Source organism: Eschrichtius robustus, chromosome 1 (assembly GCF_028021215.1).
Source record: "Eschrichtius robustus isolate mEscRob2 chromosome 1, mEscRob2.pri, whole genome shotgun sequence".
Taxonomy (NCBI): domain Eukaryota; kingdom Metazoa; phylum Chordata; class Mammalia; order Artiodactyla; family Eschrichtiidae; genus Eschrichtius; species Eschrichtius robustus.
The window spans coordinates 37,097,067-37,122,403 of NC_090824.1; the positions used below are offsets into that span (position 1 = coordinate 37,097,067).

Sequence of the window (25,337 nt, forward strand, 5' to 3'; positions counted from 1 at the left end):
TTTGGCATAGCTATCATTTTCAGATTTTTTTTAAAGTATAAGAAGCTGAAAATTTGCTAATAGCCGAATTATCACAGGGATACATTATTGGGATGATTGTAACTCCCACCATAATTGTGAAATAGTGCATGTTCCTTCCCTGATGGCTATTTGCATTTCAACCTAGGATGATGGGAATGATATTTTCTTAGAGTCTGTAGAGGCTTAAGCCATTCTGCTGAGAGGTGCTATCAGCAACACCGCCATGGTGCTAAGTTAAGCTACCTGTCTGAAGCTGGACCATCAATTTCAGCAAAGTGAACTGCTTTGCCTTTCTTTCCTCTTTCTTTGAGTTCTACTGCAGGTGTAAAACTGTAATAGAAATGAGAAAATTAGGACCTTAACCTTTTCCCGGCGGAAACTAATCAGAGCATGACTGTAGCTCATGGAACCTGAGGACCAGCACATATTGTGAGTGTCCTGGAGAGAATCTGAGGCACAGCTGTACTTAATTCATGTGTTTACATGTGGTACAAAATTCATGTATTTACATGTGGTACAATCATCTAGAAAAAGATTAAAAGATCAGACTTTATATTCAGCCTTTACGTATCACTAGCCTCCTGAATACCACCAAACACAAAACATTTCCATCTGAAAATGCTGCTGTAACTTCAGAAGAAACAGAAAGCTCGTGATCAGTTTGGAAGGATTTTTTTTTTTTTTTAAAGATTGATTGATTGATTGATTGATTGCTATGTTGGGTCTTCGTTTCTGTTCTAGGGCTTTCTCTAGTTGCGGCAAGCGGGGGCCACTCTTCATCGCGGTGCGCGGGCCTCTCACTGTCGTGGCCTCTCTTGTTGCAGAGCACAGGCTCCAGACGCGCAGGCTCAGTAGTTGTGGCTCACGGGCCTAGTTGCTCCGCGGCATGTGGGATCTTCCCAGACCAGAGCTCGAACCTGTGTCCCCTGCATTAGCAGGCAGATTCTCAGCCACTGTGCCACCAGGGAAGCCCCTGGAAGGATTTTTTGATTTACTGAGTACTTGTTATGTGCTTCTAAGCACGACCTTATTCAATCTTCACAGCAACTCTATTAGGAAAATATTACTATTATTACAATTTTTACATATGAGAAAGATTGAACCTTAGAAAGATATTAAGTAACTTGACCAAGATCACTTAGCAAGTGCCAAAGCCAGGACCGGGCACAGGTTCTCTAGCCACAGAGCCATGTGTTTACCCACCAGGCAGTCCCGCCCCCCAAGCAGCCACCTCGTTGTCACCGCTGTGGACTCTTCTAGAAGCTTGACTATCTCGAAGAAGGTTTCAGGACCCTTTACTTAACTCAGGATTGCTTTGACTCTATAGTTTTTGTACAAGCATTACCAAGCAGTAATGGGCCTAACTAACAATGGACCACAATTAAGCAACAAATAAATATGTACTGAGGCCATACTCTGTGTCAGGCATTGCTATAACATTGAAAATAAGTGGTGTCTGATTACAGTCAATGCACAGACTCTCAGGATTATCAGCAAATGCTTAATAGGAAAACAGAGAAAAGCGTTTTGAAGACTAGCAGGATGTGGTTCCTGCCTCATAGAGAGTTCATTTTCTAGAATTGTGGTGTCTACCAAATACATTGGTTTGGTGACCATTGTGGATCATGACGTTTATTTTTCTGCCTGAAACAATGCCACGTTTGTAACACCACCCAGAAGCTTAATCTCTGCCCACAGTTACGTGTCTCTCTGTTAAGTTTAAGCATAGATATAGTAAGTAGAAGCACTTTTCCCCAGATTTTAGTCATTCCCTAATCATGCATATATACTCTTATCATCTCTTTGTCAACACAACAGTTTTGAAACAACTTCCTTTAAATTTTTTCTAGGATTGGTTACCCACAAAGTCATCATTTTAGAGAAATACCTCCCACAGGAATGATAAAGTTAACCAGTTTGGTACTTTCTTCTTCCAGGAGTTTTTGCCAACATCCTGGCAATATTCAGGTTGTAGACTAGGTTAGAATCTAAAAGCATGTACACGATATCACCTCAAGGGAATGATTTTTTGTATTTTTCTTTCTTTTCAGACCATTGGCACCAAGTTGGTTAGTGGATGATTTCTAAACTTTTCATTCTTTCTTGTCCTCTTCTTATCACTGGTCTCCAAGGATTGGGTATTTAGAGGGAGGGTGTGCTGAAATACTGAGGAGGTGGCGGAAAAAAGAAATGAAAGGATACCAAATGGTGATGGTGGGTACCTCCAAAGAGAGATGGGGCAGAGAGGAGGCGTAGTGATGAAGAGAGCTATCTTCCACAGCTGTATACTTCTGTATTATTTCAGGGTTTTTTTTTTTAATAACAAGAATGTATTGATTTGTTATCTGCATTCCCCCAAAAAAAGTTGATAGAGGTATAGAGGAAGACACAGTACGTTGTTGATACATTCTACTGACAGGCCATTTAGATAGCCTTTAACAAATCCTCAATTCCCCCAAACATTCAGACATTTTCTAACAGCTCTTTGAAGTCCATTCTACTTGCTGGATATCTAATGTGCGGCATTAATATAACCACCCTAAACAAGAACACAAAGTAGTTTTCAGTTTTCTCTTGGACCATCACAACATTCTGACCACTTACAAGCCACTGGCTGTTAACTTTCCTAACAGGCTAAAGAAATCTCAGGTCACCAGCCTTTCCCAGGGTTTCTCTTCTCTAGAAGACGAGAGAATATAGATAGAAACACCCAATTTCAGTTAATGTCAAATGAAATTGCTTCCCTCCTAACCTTGCCTCAGTCCCATCCCTATAATTCAACATTTCTTGCCCTATTAGTTAGTTTGCCTGAGTTGATTTGAGACAAGAGAGCCTTAAGATAAGGAAAGGATACATTTGGGATCTTATAGATCAGGTCTGTGAACTAAGTCAAATGAACTTAGAATTATAAAATCATAAGATCATAGAATTTGGGGGTTAGAAGACATCTAAAAGATCATCTAGTACATGGCTATCATTTTACTGATGGAGAACTAAGGCTCAGAGAGGCTGACCGTGTCTCAGTATTTGAAACTTGTGGCAGGTAGTGCCTGCCCTTAGCCAAAAGTCTGGCATTTACTGCTAAACCTCTAGTCCTTATTCTCTGACCTCTGGACACGTCTTCCCACACTTGCCTGCGTGGCTTTTCACTTGACTGAAGTCATTCTCCGGATCAGATGGTGAGATGGATTTCTCTTTGTGAGTGTCCTGCCATAGCTCTAAAAGCAGCCTATGTTCACAGTGCATTTGGAATCACTAAGAAGCATCACTAGTAATAATTAAAAATTGTCCTTTGAACTGCACCTCTGATTGGCTCCCAAACCACAGTCTGACCTAGATCTGTACCTTCTTCCAGTCCCCATAGTCTCCCCCTCAATCTGGCAACCCATTTAGAATCACAGACGACACTGTGTTGATGTGCTTTCCTAATATCACAGCACAGTTACATCATTTCCCTTTGCCCTGAAATAAATGAGAAAAAGCAGTCATATTTTCTCCTAGAACCCATCACTAAAATGCAGAGGGCTGGACCACTCTTGGCTTCCACACCAGTTAGAGCTCTCCAGTGGTTACTAGAGTCTTTTCTTAGGCTATGTTGAAAAACAAGAGAAGTTCGAGGCTTCTGGAGGTGTAGTTTCCTTGGCTGTAGGTCCTCAGGGGAGTCCACGACCTTGGCAAACACTCAGACAGGCGACTGGTTCTCTCCCAGCTGGGAGTAGGGGGCACTTGAAACATGAATGGCTAGGACTACAGACACTGTGTCAGAGAGAAGCATGTCTTGTTGGTTGGCCCGTTACTTCCCCATTTAAAACCTTTCAATCCCCGCCCCTTACCCCCACCCCGGGGGCCCTCTGAATAAAGTTTAAATTCCTCAGCATGGTCTGTAAGACCTTTCACGATCTTGCCCTGGTTTAAAACTTCCACTTCCTCTCCTAACACTCGCCTGGAGCGCTACACCCAGCGTACTGACCACTTGCAATCTCAAATGTGTCTGCGCCTCTGCACGTGCTGTGCCTTCTGCCTAGAACGCACTCTCCTCCTCCACAACCAGAGCTCCCCTTGCCTTCTCCTCCTCAGGTCTTAGACAGCACCTCCCCTGGGAAGCCCTCCCTGTCTCCCCTGTCCACTGGCTTCAGGAAATGCCCCCATTTAGGTACTGGGTCAGGGCATTTGGGTGAATGCAGGTTTCCGGAGCCCGGAGCCCCGGGCCAGCCCAGCGTGGCAGTGGTGGCAGTTACCGAGGAGGGAGCTGGAAAGCGAGCAGCAATCTCGGGGGAATGAGTCAGGGTCAGCAGCACTGCTACGAAAAGATTCTCCTCCCAGTAGTAGCCCGGGAGGGTCTGGTTTACCTTCAGTAAGGAGAGCGGCAGAGGTATATCTTCCTGCACCTTCAAATTCCCAAGCTTTCCTGTCTCTATTACTTCCTTCCCACCACACGCAGCGGAAACTCTGCTTCTACGTTTTCCAAGCTAATCTGCGCTCTTGATCCCATTCCCACTTTCCTTCTCTTCTCTTCCATCTCTTCTTTCTACCCAAACAAACTCAAAATTTTCCTACCTTTATAACAAAACCAACAAAAGTCCCTTCCCTTAGTACTGGATCCCCTAAAGGCTACTATTGCTTTCCTTTTTCACTGGTAAACTTACTGATGAGAAACTAGCAAAAATAGAGTACTCTTTATCTCAGATTCTTCTCCTCTAGCTACTGTAATCTGATTTCTACTCCACTGCCTTCCTGAAATGGCTTCTCACCTACGTCCCGAGCGACCCCTAAATCCAAAGGCTTCTTTTTGCCCCATCCTGAGCTCTCTTTAGCATCTGACATTGCTGACCACTCCCCACTCAAATTCCCTTTCTTATTTTGCCTTTGAAGGCCTTTGCTTTCCTCCTGACCCTTCTAATCACGCTTTCTCTTCAGTTAGCTCCTCTTTCTTTGCCTGTCTGCTATTCCTGAGGGCCACGTGAAGATACCTTTCAAAACCTTAAGACATGCACACCGATTAAGAGACATATCAAACCAACTGCAATGTATGGAAACTGTGTGGACCGTGACTGGAACAAACTTTTAAAATATGAGACAATAGGAGACATCTGGATACAAACTGCATATGTGACAATGTTAAGAAATTACCTTTTGTATTTTTAGGCCAGTAAATAGTAATTTAGTTATATTTTTTGATAGAGTGCCTATTTTTTTTGAGATATGTACTGAAATACTTATAGATGAAATGATATGATATCTGGAATTTACTTCAAAATAATCAAGGGGTGGAGAAGATGAGGGTATAGATGATACAAAGTTGACCTTAATGTGGTGACTGTTGCTGCTATGCTATGGGTATGTGAGGGTTCATTATCCCATTCTCCCTACTTCTGTTTATGTTTGAAGTCTTCCAATATAAAAACTTTAAAATGTTTATATTTAGTTAAAATGTTTTAAATAACACTATAAGAGAAAAAAAAAGCTGGCAACAAAGTCAGACGTACAATGATTTCAGGTACTGGAATTATCAGTCACAGAATGTAAAATAAATATAATCAATATGTTGAACACAAAAAAATAAAAATAAGGTGGTAAGCCTTAACACTGGTGCACCGGTGGTCTTTGGGGGCAGAACTGTGGCAGAACCCCCCACTTTCTACTTTGTACATTTATATACTTGTTTTTCAACAAGTATGTGCAACTTTGTAATGAGGAAAAAAGATATGGAAATGGAGAATAGAGTAAGTTAAAAATGTATGTGTGTGTATACATACATAAAAGAAGATTTGGAAAGCTATACAATAACTGTTAACATGTTAACAGTCATACTCTTTATGTGGGATTGTAAAGTTTTTTTGGTTGTTTTCGCTTAATGGTATTTTCTGGTTTTTAAAAGTAATATGATATTTTAAAACTTATTTCATAATTTTTAGAAGTAGGTATTTCCTAGGCTTCTGGCCTCAGTCAGTTCACTTTCCACTGTAATTCTGCACCGGCCCCTCTCAGGAAAACCAAACCCCTGCTTACTGAATTCTTGACCTGGACATCTCACAGGCAGGTCCAGCCAGCCCGTGGAACGCGCAGATACAGAGGGCCGACTGTACCATGTCATTTTATATAAGGGACTTGAGCATCTGCACATTTTGGGATCCGCAGGGGGCGGGGGTGTCTTAGAACCAATCCCCTGCGGATACCAAGGGCCGACTATATCTCAAATTCTGCACACTGAAAAAGTAACCTTGTTACCTTTCACCCCTCCATAAACATACCGGCTCTCCCACCTTCCTTGTCTCAATAGACAATGCTATCACCCACTCAGTGACCCAGACGTTCTTGCCTCCTTCCTCCCTTTGTCTCACAGCCAGTCTTACCAGCTACTACCCCCTGCACACAAGGCCGGATTTATCTGAGTTGCCTCTAGCATGACTCTTTGACTCTGTTCTCCTGCAAGTCTCCATCTCCCCCTTAGAGGAATGCATAATTGTCTTGTCTCCCGAGTTCTAATCTTGCCCCTCCATGTTACTATGGGAGAGGGCTTTCTAGAGCACAGATGCAATCCCATGACACATGCTCATAAAGGTTTGTGGAGTGACACCAAATAGAACTGGTGTGAGAACAGTGACTGAACAAGCCTCTGCCTCTGCAGCTCCCATTCTTACCACTGTCTCCTCTCCACCTCCTCTGCCTCAGCCCTGTCTCATCACCATGAATTGGGGTGACATGGTGTCTGCAGCATTGTCTCTGAAAAAAAAGAGCATGTTCCAGCTCATGAGTCCTCTCTGACTTCAAACCTACGTTTTAATGTGTGATGGGACATGCTTAGACTTTAAAAGGGAATCAGTATCTACATTTCCAACAAAGCCAAACATTAACTTTGGCCTAAAACATACAAAAGTCTGCTTTCCTTTTCCTTAGCATCACCCCTAGCAGCTGGACTCCCAAGGTAATCCTAATACTCAGGTTTGCCACACTGAGTTGCTTAAACACAAAGCAGCTCCACCATGAAACGGTTGCCCCCATCTATTCTTCATGGTACTCCTTTCCCCATCTTTAACTGCACCCAATTTGTGTACTTGACACAGTCTGGTGTTTGGGGGGTTTTATTTTTACACTGTTTAAATTGAGATATAGCTTCCATTTATGCAGTAAAGCACATAAACCTTAAGTGGACAGCTTGATGAATTTTCTGCTATGTATATACCCATGTAACCACCACCCAGATCAATATATAGTCCATTTCCAGCACCTCAGAAGGTTCTCTTGTACTTTCCCCTACCAGTTGATAACCTGCAAAAAGTAACCACTATTCTGACCTCTATCAATACAGTTCTTTTCTTTTGTCTGTTACTGTAAACTTTTATACAAATAAAATCATACAATATTTACATTTTTGTGTCTGGCCTTTTTCATTCAACATTATGTCACACAATCTACCTTTTAAATCATACCATCCCATGTATATTCTCCAAAATCAAGTGGGGAATATACATGGGAAATCAATCAAGCCATTTTAAAGAATAATTTGGTAACGAACCAAAAGAAACTTTAGTTTATGAATATGAATGTTTTATGAATAATAAAGTCAGTGTGAAACTGATATCTATAAATTCGTTAGTAGGATCATACAGGAAAAAGTGCCACTTGGGGTGGGTTATTATTAGATTAGCACTGAAAAATTAGTTTGAAAAATACTACAAAATAACTTCATTTATAAAGAAGATCAGTAAGTAAAAAGTATGGTGCAATTTTTATCATAAGAAGAGAGGATTGAGATGGCCTTTATATATATATGAAGACTGAGAAAAGAAAATACTGGCACTGAAAATTTACACCAACATTTTCTTGTGCTTTACCGTGTATATTTTGACTCCTGTGATTATCCTGTCTGTCTAATCTCAGAGCTATCTTGCTGTCTTTGTCACTACACATTCACTAAGTATGATGTTTCAGGAGCTACTCGACTGAATCTTCTGTGACATATCTGAGAAGAAAAATTGAAATCACTGCTGTGGAAATGACAGATTACTCAAATACTGAAATAAATATTCCATGAAATGTAAACTTTTGATTTTGACTTTAATATAATGGTTAGCCTTTATTCATGTTTAATTGCTATTAAATATTTAATTATATTTATAATGTAACTATAAATTACATCTGCACAGCCAACTCCTTTTCTGACCTCCAGCCCCATTTGACCAACAGCCTAAGAGATGTGTCCACGTCATAGCAACCTCAAACACATCACCAGTTTTGCCTCTTTTATTCTGTATATGGGGGAAGGGCAATCCCAGCCAACCAATCACCCAAGCCAGACACCTGGGAGCCATTTCAGGCACTATATGGTATCAATCAATTCTATCCAAACATCCTGTCAATTTCATCTCTTGCATATTTCTTAGTCCTTCTCTCTCTGACTCTGTTTCTTACCTGGATAACTATTTATAATCCTCCTACAATTAGCCTTCTAATGGGCCCTGTGCCTCTAGTCTTCCTCTGCTTGAATCTAGTTGGTTGATTGTACTTGTTCAATAAACATTTGGTGAGTGCCTACTCTGTGAAGTTCTGCAGATGGCTCCAGGGACATGAAGATGACTAAGACAGTTCCTGCCATTGAGGGCTTGCAGTCTATCAGAGGGAGACAGTGTATAAAGTGGAAAGGACTTGGGTAAACCTTGGTTCAAAATGTCAGTTCTGCTACTTACTGGCTGGATGACTTTGGTTCAGTGGCTTAATCTCCCCGAGCCTTGTCTCTTCATCTATGAAATGGAGCTATTAGTGCTCGCTTTCCATGGCTGTTTTAAAACTCAGAAAAATATGCAAATGTCTGCAATATAATAGGTGCACAGCAGATAGTGGCTAGTTTTGTTAGTTTAGTGATACACTTTTAATAGAGTCAGTATTTTCTCAACGGAGAATTAAAATTAGTTTTTCTTTTTTTTTTTTAATTTTTACTTTATTATTTATTTATTTTATTTTTGGCTGCATTGGGTCTTCGTTGCTGCGCACGGGCTTCCTCTCTAGTTGCGGCGAGCGGGGGCTACTCTTCGTTGCGGTGCGCGGGCTTCTCATTGTGGTGGCTTCTCTTGTTGTGGAGCACGGGCTCTAGGCATGTGGGCTTCAGTAGTTGCGGCACATGGGTTCAGTAGTTGTAGCTCGCGGGCTCTAGAGCGCAGGCTCAGTAGTTGTGGCACACAGACTTAGTTGCTCCACGGCATGTGGGATCTTCCCGGACCAGGGATCGAACCCGTGTACCCTGCACTGGCAGGCAGATTCTTAACCACTGCGCCACCAGGGAAGTCCAAAATTAGTTTTTCTAACCTAATAATTTTACCTTGTAAAATTTACAGTCTACTGCAGCAGGTATAATATATGGTCCCATTAATGTAAAACTCTATTTCTATAACTCAAAAATGCAATTTTATAAATTAGTTAAGAATATGGACTGTTAACCAAGTAGACCTAGATTTAAAACATCTTAATCACCTCTGAGCTGTGTGATTTGGCCAAGTCACTTAGTTTCCTTCAAACTTCTTAACCCTTTGACATCAGTTTCTTCATCTGTAAAATTGGATTAACACGCAGCTGTTTCAAAGGGTTGGTAAACTGATTAGCACAGTATCTGGTACATAGGAGCAGCTGATAAATGTCATCAGAAAGGGATATCAGGAAGGCTGCCAAAATGGTTATCTCTAGATGCTGCGATTGCAGCAGATATTTATTTTATTCTTTATACTCTTCTGTACTGCTTTAATTTTTTTATCCCAAACACACGTAATTTTCATAAAAGCTATAATAAAGTTTTGTTAAAATTTACCTTCTGAATTCAAGAGTTCTGGTTTCATCTTTCCAGTACCACATCCCTAATCGTAATCCCAACTGCTGTAAAATGAAATGATTGCAGCAAAAATAAAGGTTCAATTTACAATCCACATGTCACAATGAACTTTTAACAATAATTCTCACTAGTTGCTATTTAACTCTATTCAATAAAGATGTAGAGTCTTAAACTGTTGTGTTTTTTTTAACTTGAAGCCAGGATTTTATCTTTTTTGATTGTTTTTGGGTGTAGTTTCACTAGAAAGGAAGGAAGGGAGGAAAGTAGGGGAGAAAGGAAGGAAGGGAAAGAAGAGAGGAAGGCTAGGAGCCTGCGTCACCTCACCATAGCAATTTACTGATTAACTGGGACTCAGACCACAATAAACTGGTGCCCAAGGCAGCCCCAATCTTTCAGAGGAGTTACACAGCGGCTCTAACCCTGACCCCACCCTTCGGAGGAAGTGGGCGAAGTACCAGGTTATCCTTTCCAAGCCCTGGTAGCTACCAGCCTCCAGCCTCTCCTCTCTGGGGATCCCACCCAGAGCAGGACTGCTTCCTCCGCAGGACGGCCATTTATTTTTCAGCCAACCAATTAGAGATGGTGCGGTGGAACTTCCCTATACCTAGATATCTGTTGGCGGGGAGCCGGAATTCAATTCTGACCGTTTGCCGAACACACCTCCATCGTCTGGGTTTTGTAGACAACTAAGGCCAGGTCTCCTCGAGTGAGCTTCGCCCCGGGCTAAGGCGGCGCCCCCGCCTGGGGAGGGCGGAGAGCAGGGCCTTGGCCGAGGGAATGGAGGGCGTCGCTGCACCGCCACCCAGCCCCAATCGGGCGCCGCGGGCGGGTGGGCGGGGGTCGGCCTTCCACCCGCCGCGGGCTGGGGGCGGCCCAGGTGCACTTACATCCGGCTAGTCGGCCTGCGAGTCCAACCGCCGCCTCCTCGAATAAAACTCGGGCACACGATACGTGGTCTCCCGCTGGCCGCATTAGACCGACCTTCGCGGAGGCAACTACCCGTGAGCGCCGAGAAACCCCGCCGACGCTGGGCGGGGGCGGGACCCTGCTTCCTCCGCGGCGGTGGCGGGCGGGTGTCGCTGCCGCCCATGCTGACACCTTTGGCTGCTGTGGCTCCCTAGCGTCTCACAGCAAAGCTGCCCCGGGGTTCCTTCTTTTTTTTTTTTTTTTTTTTAAACATCCAGGGGTTCCTTCTTTAGAGGTCAGTTCTTCGTACCTTCCCACCGAGAAGTCAACCACATCACTGGTTTTTTGTTTTTAATTAGAATAACTTTTTTTTTTTTTTTTTTGGAGTGGACAGAGCAAGTTCCTATTCCAACTCCCTGCTCCAAAAATCCACTTAATATGTTATTCTCAGATAGAAGATGTATCAGATATTAAACTAATAAGAACAGATACTACACTTGATCTTAGCCAAAAGGTCTTCGGTTCCTTAGGGAAGTTTCCCCTTTGTTCCAAAGTTTAATAGCACTAAATGAAGTTCAAATCCAGGTTAGAAAAATAAAAACAAATAAAATAAAATATAATAAAGAAAATATATAAAACATACAGGTTGGGACTAGGTTAATTTAGGGCGGGGCGTGGCAGGAGGGGAGCAAGGGAGGAAATAAGGTTTTCAAAACTGGGTTCTGCTGCATAACTAGCTGTGGAACCCATTTGAAGATATCCAAATGAGGGGTTTATGAGGCTCTTTAAGGAGTAATGTGTGTAAAGCATCACCCTGAATAAGTACTCAAAATTAGTGTCTCTCAAAGCAGAGAAACTTGCTTTGTATCAATCGGTTTTCAACTGATATTTCTGTATTTACACTTTTCAAATCATGTGTCCTGTAACTTCTTCTTGCAACTGAGTTGATACGCAGATTGTTTGGTATTTTTTTCCTTCCATCACTGATGTAAGCAATGCTAGATGACACTACATGACTGGGAATGCCTAACATATTCTGCTTTTGTTTTACCCCACAGCTTAATTAGCGTTAAAGAGATGGTTAGTAAATAGTGATTGTATACTCACATAAACTTTAAAAACATAGCAATAGATATCCCACTGCTTCCCCTTCCCCCAACCCTCCCAGTCTCACTACTTGGTAACACACAATCACTGGTCACAGTGGTATAAAATTGTAATCACCTAGATTCATGTTCCACTCACTTGAGTCCACTGCTGGCAGCTGTTCTGGTTGGCTCAGATATAAGGAAACCCACCTGTACGCTGGCAGTGCTGCTCTCAGGCTGTAGCCTTAGAGGCTGGCTTATTACAAGATGACTCACTTAAAAAGAATTTAGCAAAATATCCCAATCACCAAAAGCTTTTCTCCAAGCAGGGTATTTAACTTTGGGTGGGAAGAGGAGAAATAATGAGTTGAAGCTCCAAAAAGGACTGAGAGAGACCAAGGACTCTGGATGGTACCCATTCCCAACACTTCCAGGCAACCTCTTCAGTTATCTCAATGAGTGAAGAAATGCTAATAGAAAACCAAAGATCTTTTATACCTTACCATGTTTAACTTTAGGCTGTCTAAAATACAAAACTAAGGTAAAAATAAAAGCGTTGAGAACCCAGAACAATGACCTACAGAGAAGTTACATGACAAGTTACGTCGCATGTGGTAGAGGGACATAATATTTAAAGGAAAGCCTCGATAACTCTTAAGGAACCATCTTATATTTCTGTATCACTAGGCCCTAACAAAAGAGGGAATAAAAAAATTGTTTTTATGGCTCTAAATCATTATTTATTTTAAAAGTGACCCACTCATTTCTTAGGTTAGATTTTTCACCAGTTAGATTTTTTGTTAAATGGCATGAGAAACTCACAACCTAAAATGGAAATATAATTTTCTTTAAAAAAAAAACCAAACAATTCACGATGCTATAAAGTAGGGATAAAGGTGCCATCTAAAATATTTAATAATTTCAAGTGTCCTGTGAGGGAAAGTTGTTTTTTTTTTTTTGCCTAGTTAAGATAAATATCTCAAGGTCAAAGAACTCAGAGCATATGACATAGAACTAAGTTGCTGGTCTCAAATTTTAGACCCAAGATATTAACTGGATATAATGCATGCTTATACTATGAAAAAGTCATAATGGACAGATTTTCAAAGTGTTATAATTCTACTTTTAAAACGAACATGTAAGAAAACAGCAATGCCAGTATTTGAATTAGCAACTCCATTTTTGATTGCTTATTTCCCCAATCTTCAATTCACAAACATCCCGATCTATACTTAAAGGGGTGGAGGAAAAGAGCCTATGACTTCATTTGTTCTAAGAGAAAGACATTTCAACATTAAGTATTACTCTATTAAATTTTAGAAATACATATACCCTAAAATATTTCCATCCCAAGAGCTATATCAAGAGTAAAAACTTGGCTCTTTCTCTAAAGATCCATAATTTTTCTTCAAGGATTTAAATTCTGTATCTAATTTTAATGCTTAAGGATAGTTCTTCACAACAGTTTTCTCATACCTACTTACACATTATACAGAAGCAATTGAATATTCCTGTTGTTCCTTAACCTAAATATATGTATTCCCTTAGCAATTGTCTTGTGACATATGGATCTGAGATACTTTAAAATTTCAATTCCAGTGTTCAAAAGCAAGGGAAATATACCCCACAATACAACTTTTATAAACTACATTCAACTTAAAGTAGGTGAATACCTTATCATGGGCCCAGTATTTGAGCTTCATAAAAAGAAATCTTTTGATTTCATCTAGGTAGCCAGGTTATATTCATGTTTAAAATTGTACATAGGATAAAGAAATTCTTAGCTCTCCTTGACATATTGAATAGGTGATACATTAAATATCCTATCATGCATGCTAAATTTAAAGATGTAAAGAGCACTAATATCTCCTAATACACAAGTCAAGTGCATGCATTTCCATTACACATATCAAATTAATATGATAAAAAATTTAGGGTAAGCTTGTTTTGAAATTTCATACATCTGAAACACTGTAAACAACCTGCTATGTCTTATTTTGACAGGTGTCTAGATTCATTGCCTCAAAACAGCCATTTTGTTAATCAGACATTCAGATAAGAAGAAATTAAGTCCCCATTCTGATAAATGTACTTTTTCAATCCCTTAGCATTCTATATGTATCGCATTAGCTTTAGTCATGACAACTAGTCCCTAGCATAACACTACTTTCAAGTTCAAGTGATGCTAATTATTCCTTAAACTGTAATTTAGCCTCATCCTAAGCTCAAGTACTTTTTCCATTATCATTTGACTACAGCTGATCTAACATCTGCTAAGGAGTTCCCAGGAGTTATCGAGTTACCAGTTTCAACTGACCCCTGGAAACACTGAATGGCTACTTCAGTGGCTTTATCTTAGCAATGTTCAGATCTAGGTAAATTTGAGAAGACAGAATTAAAAACACTCGAGGCTAGGACTTTTACAAATTACTTTTCAAAATAATGGAAAATGAAGTATCTACATAGATTGATGTTAGTGTTACAGCAGGTTACCAGAGGCCAGGCCAAAGAGACTACCATTGGTCATTTTTCTGATACTTTAAAAACTAATCTCTCCCAAAATGAGGTCTAAAATGAGTCATACTAATAACAAATTGCACTTACAGAAAGACTCCATTATACTTTATATACTTTGAAGTTAAAGCAAGGGATAAACACTTTCAATAAAGGACTAATAAAAGGTTAAGAATGTGTGTTATCTTGGTAAAAACTCATATTAAACGTCACTCTAAGGCTACTAATCACCTGATTCTGTTAGTACCAAGGTAGTTTGTCAAATATTTATACGATGCTATCTGCAGTCAATGAAACACCCTTAACGCCTCCTTGCTGAAAACTTTCCACCCTGGCATGAGCACTGAAAAACCCAAGTTATGTCCAGCTTTCAGAGTGTAAAGAGCAACTACCTTTTTAAAAATGTTTATTTTGAAGCAATTTCACAACTGCCTTTTTATCTCCCCACCCCACCCAAATGAGACCTGCTAAAAAAGAAAAAAAGTATACGTACAAAGAGTCAGCTCTTCTGTGAGAGGATCATTACTAAAGCTCAATACTTTTAGGCTGCTTTGTTCTCTCGTTTTTATATTATTTCAAAAATTAATCTCTGCATGATATGGAAGTGTCCACTACTAAATTTAAAATTAGCTTCTATAAGTCACTGTTATGAGCAACATGAAGCAAATCTACATCACTCGGAAGAAGATATTAAAATGTCTGTATGGTGAAAACATTAGGTTAACTATGCATTTTCCAATCAGCTTTTACTGAATTTCTTCCACATTCTCCTTAAAGAGAATCAATCAGAACAAAGCAGATGTGTCATTCCACTAAAATATGAACCCCCTCCTCTCCTAAGGATATGGATTTTAAAGCTTAAGCCCAGGATAGTGGATCTCAAAGGATTGTAATATTCCTATCTGTAACAATCTCAAATCGGAAATACTGGAAAATGGACAAGTTGTATATTGACGAAATACAGGACTATCTTGCAGTTTGTCTTCTAAAAAAGAAATATATTCTAGTGATTTAAGGCAGGTATTGAAAAGGCATTATGATTCTCAAATCAGAAGAAAAAACTATATTATCTTCCTCTAACCTGCAAGTAATTTAACTGCTGAAAACATATTCTTCTTGAATTTGCCATAAGCCCAGAAGTTGAGCTGTTTTACTAGAAAATTAAAGTTAACAAATTTGACTAAATTTGGAGTCAGTATTAAGTGGCTTTAACGTTTGCCTGCTGGATCTTGTTTCAGGCACCTGTATGTTGCAGAAAGCAACTTGTTTCATACTATGTTGGGCTATTATCAGAAGACAACACCTGCCCCAGCTTTTGTTTAGAGAAAGAATCATTCTGTACTTAACCCTGGAACATACCTTGTATTGTTGGAATATTCAGGTGGATTTTCACTTGAATACTTAAGCCAAGCCTTAGGAGTTTGGGCATACTGTCAGACCCCACTCTGGTTTCTGTATTAAAAGGGGGGAAAACGTTTACCCAGATCTTTTCCCCTTAAGTTGCTGGTAATTCAAAGCAGGAACCTCATCAGAAAATTAGGCAAGACTGAGTTAGATAAATTTCATCTTATACTAATATCTTAGTTAAAGACCAACATGGGTAAAACAGTAAGAAGGGAAAATTGAAAACTCCAACACAATAATTTTTAGATCAATTTCAGCTTTACTTTTAAATTTGTATTTATGCATTTGTTTGCAAAAAGTATGCCTGCCCTTAACATTACTGCAATGTTCACTTTCCTCTTAAAGTAGTGCATAAAAATAAACAATTCAAGCTTCTGTATATTTTATTGTTACCAAGCTTCCACAGAACATGTGTGCAAACTTCAGGTTTCCCATCTCAAAACTCCATGTACAAACTAAGCTAACCAAAAACGCTCAAGTCAGCAAATACGCAAAATACATTAAAGACAAACCTCAAATAATGTTTTTAAAAGCCAAACTTTAGAACTAACCTTTTATAATTAAACTAAGTTGTTGCACCTTTCCTTTCATAAGCATACACCGGGCTAAACACTTCCAACAATAGATTTCATACTTGGCACAAGGATATTTCAAAGAAGAATCAAAAACAAAAGGAAAAAGAGAGAAAGGAAAAGAGGTTTACGCTGACTCGAGTCCAAGTTTAGTCCACTTCCTCGATGGTCGGTCCCCCGGAGGCTCCTGAACCACCGCTGCCGCCGCCGCCAGGGCCACCTTGGTAAAGTTTGCTGATGATGGGGTTGCAAACTCTTTCGAGCTCTTTCTGCTTGTGTTCATACTCATCTTTTTCCGCCATCTGGTTTCGGTCGAGCCAGTTGATCACCTCCTGACACTTGTCGAGGATCTTGCTTCTGTCTTGTTCGCTAATCTTGCCCCTCAGTTTCTCGTCTTCCACCGTCTGCTTGATGTTGTAGGTATAGGACTCCACGGCGTTTTTGGCGGCCACTCGGTCGCGATTGGCCTCATCTTCCGACTTGTACCGCTCCGCCTCCTGCACCATCCGGTCAATGTCGTCCTTGCTCAGACGACCCTTGTCGTTGGTAATGGTGATTTTGTTTTCTTTACCGGTGCTCTTGTCGGCGGCGGTGACGTTGAGGATGCCATTGGCGTCGATGTCGAAGGTGACCTCGATCTGGGGCACCCCGCGGGGCGCCGGGGGAATTCCAGTCAGGTCGAACTTGCCCAGCAGGTTATTGTCCTTCGTCATGGCCCGTTCGCCCTCGTACACCTGCACCAGCACGCTGCTCTGGTTGTCTGAGTAGGTGGTGAAGGTCTGTGTCTGCTTGGTGGGGATCGTGGTGTTCCTTTTGATGAGTGGAGTCATGACGCCGCCAGCCGTCTCAATGCCCAGCGACAACGGGGTCACGTCGAGTAGCAGCAGGTCCTGCACGTTCTCTGACTTGTCCCCGATGAGAATGGCCGCCTGCACCGCGGCTCCGTAGGCCACCGCCTCGTCAGGGTTGATGCTCTTGTTCAGCTCCTTGCCATTGAAGAAATCCTGCAGCAGCTTCTGGATCTTGGGGATGCGAGTGGAGCCGCCCACCAGCACGATCTCCTGGATCTGGCCCTTGTCCAGCTTGGCGTCGCGCAGCGCCTTCTCCACCGGCTCGAGGGTCCCGCGGAACAGGTCGGCGTTGAGCTCCTCGAAGCGGGCACGGGTGATGGACGTGTAGAAATCCACGCCCTCGTAGAGCGAGTCGATCTCGACGCTCGCCTGAGTGGACGAGCTCAGGGTGCGCTTGGCTCGCTCGCAGGCGGTGCGGAGCCGCCGCACGGCGCGCTTGTTGGGTGTAATGTCCTTCTTGTGCTTGCGCTTGAACTCCTCCGCCAGGTGGCTCACCATGCGGTTATCGAAGTCCTCACCGCCCAGGTGGGTGTCGCCAGCCGTGGACTTCACCTCGAAGATGCCGTCCTCGATGGTCAGGATGGACACGTCGAAGGTGCCGCCGCCCAGGTCGAAGATGAGCACGTTCTTCTCGCCGCCCGCGGAGCCCTTCTTGTCCAGGCCGTAGGCGATGGCCGCCGCCGTGGGCTCGTTGATGATGCGCAGCACGTTGAGGCCCGTAATGGTGCCCGCGTCCTTGGTGGCCTGGCGCTGCGAGTCATTGAAATAGGCCGGGACGGTGATGACCGCGCTCTGCACCTTGCCCCCCAGGTAGGCTTCGGCGATCTCCTTCATCTTAGTGAGGACCATGGAGGAGATCTCCTCCGGGAAGAAGGTCTTGATCTCTCCCTTGTACTCCACCTGCACTTTGGGCTTCCCTCCCTCGCTCACCACCCGGAATGGCCAGTGCTTCATGTCCGACTGCACTGTGGCGTCCTCGAACTTCCGACCGATCAGCCTCTTGGCATCGAAGATGGTGTTGGTGGGGTTCATGGCCACCTGGTTCTTGGCGGCGTCCCCGATAAGGCGCTCGCTGTCGGTGAAGGCCACGTAGCTAGGGGTGGTGCGGTTGCCCTGGTCGTTGGCAATGATCTCCACCTTGCCATGTTGGAAGACCCCCACGCACGAGTAGGTGGTGCCCAGGTCGATGCCGATAGCCGGGCCGCGGGCAGACATCCTGACTGAGACAGGCAAGCGACGTTAGACGACAACACCAAGGGCAGAAAATCCGCGGCCTCAACTAACGGTCGCCTCGCACCAAGCACCGCGAGCGCAACCACCGTATACCTCTCCCTTCGCTCGGCTCCCCACTCTTATAGTCGCCTCCCTGCCGCCTTCAGAGCCAATCCGCTCTCGGGACCGCCCGCCACAGGCTTGCTTGGGCCGGAGTGACCCGCCTGCGGCCCAACAGACTTCTAGTTGGGTGAGGGGCGGGACTACGGCCCGCGCGAGGACGCGACGGGTGGACGTTATGCAAGTGAGGCCCCGCCCACGCGCCCCAGGCGGCCAGTTGCCTCCGAGGCTCACTAGCAACCTGCGGCTTAGGGGCTTTAGGTTCGCGCCCCACGCCTTTTCGCGATCTTCGCCTTTCCTAAGGCGGGATTCGTCGACGTCCGTTGGATTGGCAGGAAACGCGGCCAATAAGCAGCGCGGACTCCCAAGTAGGGTGGGGAAGGAAGTGCTGGGGCGTGGCGCCGGGAGGAGGTGCGGAAGGGGAGCGCGGAGAGGGGAGCTACCTTGGCCCTTCGGTCAGTTCTTAAGGTGTGAAATGCCGTCCAGTTCCTAGTGTGTCCACCAACCTAGCTCGTAGGGGCGGGGCAGTTTATTCTGAGTTGGTGACCAAGAGGAACTAGGGCCAGAGCAGGCATTTTTTTAACGCCGGCGCGTGGGCGTTGGCTTGGCTTGGCCTGGGCGTGAGGGCGGCTCCTGCCCCCGGGGAGGAGCGGGGGTTGGGGGGAGACAAAGAGAAATGACGCGGAAGTTCCTAGGATGGGCCGTCGGCCTCTTGGAATTTGATTTTGCGTGCTTCGCAGCGTCTCAGTGAGTGTGAGCGCTGGATGAAAACTGCCTGGCGGGCGGGGACAGCAGGAGCCCGGGAGAGCGCCCGGAGAGGCTGACCGTTTTTCCGCGCCGCGCGCGAGGCGGCCTGCAGAGTGGGAGACGGGAGTGGTTGCAACTCGTCTTCCCAAGAGTGTTTGTAAACTTTCTCGACCTCGCTTTCCGTTTTCCCAGCTTGTCCTGCCACTTTAAGCTTCCTAGTTTCACCTCCCTGTCCTCTCCACTGCTTTCCTTATTTTCCGTTTCAAGTGCTTTATCCGCCGCTTTGAGTTCTTCACGAGGAAGTCTATAGTCAAAACCCACACTTTGAAGTACCATAAAATAACCCAGCCTCAACGCCTCTCACGATTCTCTCAACCCCAGGCTAAGCACGCGCGATCATGTTTATGACTGAGTTATGTTTATGAATGAGCTCAACTGAGTGAGATTATTTTCTTTAGCTATGCTGAAGTTAACACTAGAGGCGTAAACTCTCAGAGAAGGTAGGTGAAAAGGAGCGCAACTTATTCTGTAACGTTTAAGAGGAATATATGGGAGTAGGTCTGGAGGTATTGTCTGGCACCAAGTGATAGGTGGTAGAGACAGGCTCCTATAAATGGGCTCCGGAAGGAGGACAGTAACAAAACAGCGATAACCCTTCACATTATGTGGGGGAGCTGGAGACAGTAATTCAGTTAGCTTTAAGAAGTCCCAGGATGTGAGGTAAAAAGACAAATGCAAAAATAATCTGTCTTTATGAGGTTGAGAGCCCAATAAAGAGATAAAAATAATTCGAGAGAAGTGCTATAGGGAACACAGAGGCGGGGGCACATCCAGACAGGATAAAGTATGTTCCTGAGGGCTTCCTGGAAGAGGTGACATGCCTGAGCCAGGTGCTGACCTTTGCCATTCTTTGCATGGGTTGTAGCATGGGCAAAGATGAGAGCGGCATGTGCTGGCGGCAACTACAAGTTCAGTGCGGAAGATTAGTGTCCCTACGTGGGGAGGGATACGAACCAGAAACAGTCTCTTCAGTAGGACAAGATACATTTAAGAGCTTTATATGCCGTGATCTTTTTCCTGAGGCTGTGGGAAGGGGAAACTCCTTTGAAGGAGGCTAATGTATAGTTAATATCAAAGTTGTTTGGGACAGTGCTGGAGAAAAGTTTTTGTCTGAGAAACACAAAAGTTATCTGTGACCAAAAAGTAATGTTGACAGAATCCAATTAAGTCAATCAATGGACATTTAAGTTTCTTTTATCTAGTTGTGTATGTAATTTCCAATTTTTAAAAACACATCTACTATTAATTTGTTAATATTTCACAATTCACATCTCTTTTTCCACAAAAGAAGTTAAGGAAAAAATTTGAACCAGGAAAACTTTTTTTTTTTAATTAGGAAAACAAAGATCAAAAAGTTTCTATTGAAGTTGCCTTAAATTGTGAGTACGGATTTCTTGATTTTATTCTTAGAAATTCTTGTCTTTTGTGTAGTTAAAAAAGGGAGCGGAGGGAATTAGTGGGCTGGAGAGCAATACAAATTCTTTGTAGAACTAATGATATGATGTGATTTAGGGACAGGGTCCCAACTACAACTGAAAGCAGAAGAGAATTGTGAGAAACACAATCTCTTCAGATCTCTTGTGTTCAGACAGTCCTCACACACTTACCTCAAGCAAAGCAAGATTGCAAAAAAGCAGACATGCCAGTTCTTAACACGCAAACACTAAAATTACAGCTTCAGAAGGGAGAGGTTCTTTTGTATAGTAACTATGTTCTCTATGCACAGTTATTGCAAACAAATCTTGCAATCTAACTGCCACATTCATCTTTTTTTTTAAATTAAGTTTATTTATTTTTGGCTGCATCGGGTCTTCGTTTCGGTGCGCGGGCTTCTCATTGCAGTGGCTTGTCTTGTTGCGGAGCACGGGCTCTAGGTGCGCGGGCTTCAGTAGTTGTGGCACGTGGGCTCAGTAGTTGTGGCTCGCAGGCTCTAGAGCATAGGCTCCGTGTCCAGTAGTTGTGACACACGGGCTTAGTTGCTCTGTGGCACGTGGGATCTTCCCGGACCAGGGCTTGAACCCGTGTCTTCTGCATTGGCAGGCGGATTCTTAACCACTGCGCCACCAGGGAAGTCCCACATTCATCTTTAACACAGCTTTCTGAAACCAGAGTAGCAATTTTATCTGTATTTTCATTAGGTATATGTATTTTTTCTGCTCTTTTCACCTAGTAAATTGATATTTCATAAGTTTCATACTTTAAATAGCATCCTGAGCTTTTCCCAAAAAGACAATGTTTGCATTTTTATTTCCTATGAAATAAACTTTTGCAATCCTAGAACATTATCATATACTGACCATTCTTGGAGTTTTCATATTTTTCCTTATTTGTATTGATTTTTTTAAAATGTTCTTTTCTACTTGATGATTGTGGCTTATAATGCATTAAACATGTAGCCCATTAAAAATGGTCAAATTAGCAAATTTATGATCCAGCGAAATTCATCAATGCCAGTAATGGTGTGGCAAAACAGGTAAACCCTACTGGTGGGAATGTAAATTAGTACAATCTTTCTGGAGGGCAATGTGACAATATTTTTTCTTTACCTTAAGTATGATCATACCCTTCATTTAGCGTTACTCTGGGGGATTTATCCTAAGGAAATAATAAAACATGCAGGTATATTATTTATGATAACAATGATAAAAGAGAAATGGCTTAAATATCTGACAATGAGAAAATGATGTTTTGAATTATAGTCATGGATTATTATGTAGCCCTAAAAATTGTTTACAAGATTTTTAATGACATGGGAAAATGTTCTTGGTATAATTAAGGGGAAAAATAAGATACAAGGCTTTTGTATATTCTTATCCTATATGTAGGATAATCATATATATGAAAATTGCATAAAAATGGTTATTTTAGAGGCTAGGATTATCAGTAATTTTTCTAAATTTTCTTGTACTTTTACAATTGATTTTTAAAGCTTGACTATTAACATTCAACTGAAAGTTTTCTGATCCTACTATTTACATAGAAATTACTACTGATTTTCAACAGGTGTAATCTGACAGATTATAAATAGTAGGATGTTTCAAAATATTTTTAAAATCCAAGGACTGAGATTTTATACAGTCTAGAAAAAACAAGAGCTTTAATAGGTATCAAGTTTTCTCTGATTAATTCCCCAAACCCAGAAGAGTACCTGGAAAACAGTGGTAATTTACTAGCTCAATGTTTATTAAAAGTGACCTGAGGCATATTATTTAACAAAAAAAAACTGGAAATAATAACTTGTTTTTTCCTGTGTAAGAGGAAGGTTCTCTGCCTACCTCTTACATTTCTGAACTAAATAATACTGCAGAGACCAAAAGTTGAAACAAATTCACATCTGAAAATATTTGTACCTAGAGATACAAAGATGAATAAGATGAGGTCTAAAACTGTGTGCTTGGGTAGTCAGGCCTGCCCTAAGGAGACTAAGTGAGCAAGAATACATTTTTTCCAGAATTACTAGGAAAAAAATTTACAGATTTTCTGGAACCCTCTCAATCCCTACCCAGGCACAACCTTCATAAAGGTTGTGGATTGTTTTGAAGAGGTAATGTTGGCCTGAAGAGAAGGTGGAGTCAGTAGCAGCCTATAATTTGAGGACCTATCAGCAAACTGGAGTTCAACTTATATTTAAGATCTCTATAAATACTACAATTTTATAATTCTTCGGCTGTACCTCGTCCCAAAACATTTCTCCAGTCACTTGTTACTCTAGGAAAAATTTCACCATCTGTTTCTTTGAGTCTTAAAAAATTCAGTCTTTAAAAGTTCTAATTGAACTGTAGATACACAGTAGCCTGGGGTAGGACACTACCATGCCTTGTATGGAAGGCTAAGCCCCAAACCTGGAAGAGAGGCTTTTCCAGAAAAGAAGTGAATCTGTGCAATAGCAGACAAACTGTACCTTCTTCAGTTTTGTAGAGTGCTAATCTCGAGGACAGACTCTTGTGGAATAGTCTGAAATAATCTGAAAGAAGTGAAGCTGTTGTTTTACAAGTGGAGACTGAGATTCAACATGCCATTATTGCTAATGCTTATTAACTTCTGTGAAATTATGGCAATTATCTTTAAGGACTTACCTGAAATGAAGAGAAAACTCATTGCTGATCACTTGAAAAAAGAAAAACAACTTCTTGGGCTTCCCTGGTGGCGCAGTGGTTGAGAGTCTGCCTGCTAATGCAGGGGACACGGGTTCGGGCCCTGGTCTGGGAGGATCCCACATGCCGCGGAGCAACTGGGCCCGTGAGCCACAATTACTGAGCCTGCGCGTCTGGAGCCTGTGCTCCGCAACAAGAGAGGCCACGACAGTGAGAGACCCGTGCACCGCGATGAAGAGTGGCCCCCGCTTGCTGCAACTATAGGAAGCCCTTGCACAGAAATGAAGACCCAACACAGCCAAATAAATAAATAAATAAATAAATAAAAATTAAAAGGTGCTAATAAAAAAAAAAAAAAAGAAAAACAACTTCTTAAACTGAAAATGAACAAAATGAATTATATTGGTAAGGAAGTTATTTCTCTGAATAAATTATTTTGAGAAATGGATTAACCCTCTAAAAGAACTAAATACTATGTCAGTGGATTTTTATAAATAATTATCTATTTTTATATTATGAGGAAACCTAATTTGTTGCCGTTTGTGTTTGCTCTGAGATAGTACTTTTCTATTCATTCTATATTGAAAGAAACCAGGATTTGGAAATAAGAATTTTAGTAAATCTTTGTGCACTTCATAAGCTTCTCAGAAATACCATAATTAGCTATATCAAATACTTTATTATTTTGGTATTATAGAGTGAAAAGGATTGATAACTTTTCAGTCAAATAATTTTTTTAAAAGAGCCAGGTTGGAAAAGTACAGTATAAATAAAACTAATATACAGACATTTTAACTTCTGGACATAGAGGAGGAAATTTTATTAGGTAAAGCAATGGATTAAAATGTAACAAAAATTCTCTATGTAACCCAGTAACTCCATTTTATACTAATATACAGAAAATAATCACATTATGGAATGCATTTATATCACTTATAATTACTGTAATTCATTACATTTGTAGTTTAGTACAGTCAGAATTTAAGCCATATTTTTTTGTAAATCTAATTCCACCAGTAAATCAAAAATTATCTGTTGAGTTTCTACTATATTGATCTGGCACCTTTAATTATTGATAGTATTCATCTTTACTGTTTCCTATTTATTTGTTAGAAGTCTGCAGTTCTATATGCTTCTTCATGTTTCTAGAAGACTAGCTATAGTTTTTGTTTTTGTTTTAGACTCTAACACTTCTTTAAGCTTATTTGTTATATTTCTCTTAAAGCAGGTGAATTCATATGAATTTGAAGTCTTTAGTGGATTTCTCATCTCCCTTTTCACCCCTGTACCCATTATCACATTCTAATTAACTCTTTCTGATTTTTTGTTTGTCTAATTATTAGAATGAATAGTCATGTTATCCTACTTTATAGCTAGAGATGTTAATTGACTTAAATTCTTCATCTGCTATGATATATACTCTAAGTTAGATCTCTTCGTGCAACTCCTTATTAAAACATTTGAAAACATAGGCATAAAAACAAAATAAACATTTCTGAAAATATATAACATCTTGATATTGCAGAAGAAACAATAATAATGATGATGATGATATTGAGTTGGGTATGCAGTTAACCAAAACTACAAATATACTCACAATATGGAAATAATATGGCTATAAGATTCACATGGTTGAGAAATGTGTATCTGTCTATCTATCTATCTATTTATCTTCAGGTTAAAATATCATCAAACATTTCATTTTCCCATGAAAGGATTTTTAAACATGTTAACCATTGTTTCATTCAATACTTAGTTGAATTTTATCTTGAAATTTTAAAGCTGAGAAGCATGGTATTTTATATTAATACCAAGAATAAATGTTTAACAGAAGCTTATTCTGCTTTTTTAGGTTACATTGCTAAGTTGAGAAGAAAATAATGTGTCTTAAGATACATTCTTCTTGGTTGTCTGTGATTTGTGAAAAT

At 41.4% G+C, this 25,337-nt stretch overlaps 2 protein-coding genes, 1 non-coding gene and 1 pseudogene across 3 annotated transcripts in view; 1 reads left to right on the plus strand and 3 right to left on the minus strand.

Moving 5' to 3' along the window:
• PPP1R36 (protein phosphatase 1 regulatory subunit 36) overlaps nt 1-10,931 on the minus strand; it is a 31,947-nt gene extending 21,016 nt beyond the window's left edge. Inside the window, 5 exon segments of the mRNA XM_068527064.1 lie at nt 265-351; nt 7,937-7,984; nt 9,821-9,895; nt 10,736-10,803; nt 10,851-10,931. Coding sequence (XP_068383165.1) covers nt 265-351; nt 7,937-7,984; nt 9,821-9,895; nt 10,736-10,803; nt 10,851-10,931 — 359 coding nt within the window.
• A 171-nt stretch (nt 10,932-11,102) lies between these two features.
• Nucleotides 11,103-11,270, minus strand: LOC137752138 (U2 spliceosomal RNA; annotated as a pseudogene).
• Nucleotides 11,271-16,118: 4,848 nt separating this feature from the next.
• Nucleotides 16,119-18,663, minus strand: HSPA2 (heat shock protein family A (Hsp70) member 2). Its single transcript, XM_068544132.1, has one exon. It carries the CDS (start codon nt 18,389-18,391, stop codon nt 16,475-16,477), a length of 1,917 nt encoding a protein of 638 aa, XP_068400233.1. The 5' UTR covers nt 18,392-18,663; the 3' UTR covers nt 16,119-16,474.
• A 4,693-nt stretch (nt 18,664-23,356) lies between these two features.
• On the plus strand, nt 23,357-23,425 carry LOC137752759 (small nucleolar RNA SNORD2). The gene has a single exon (XR_011071281.1). It is a non-coding gene; the product is annotated as a small nucleolar RNA SNORD2 (small nucleolar RNA).
• Nucleotides 23,426-25,337: the final 1,912 nt, after the last annotated feature.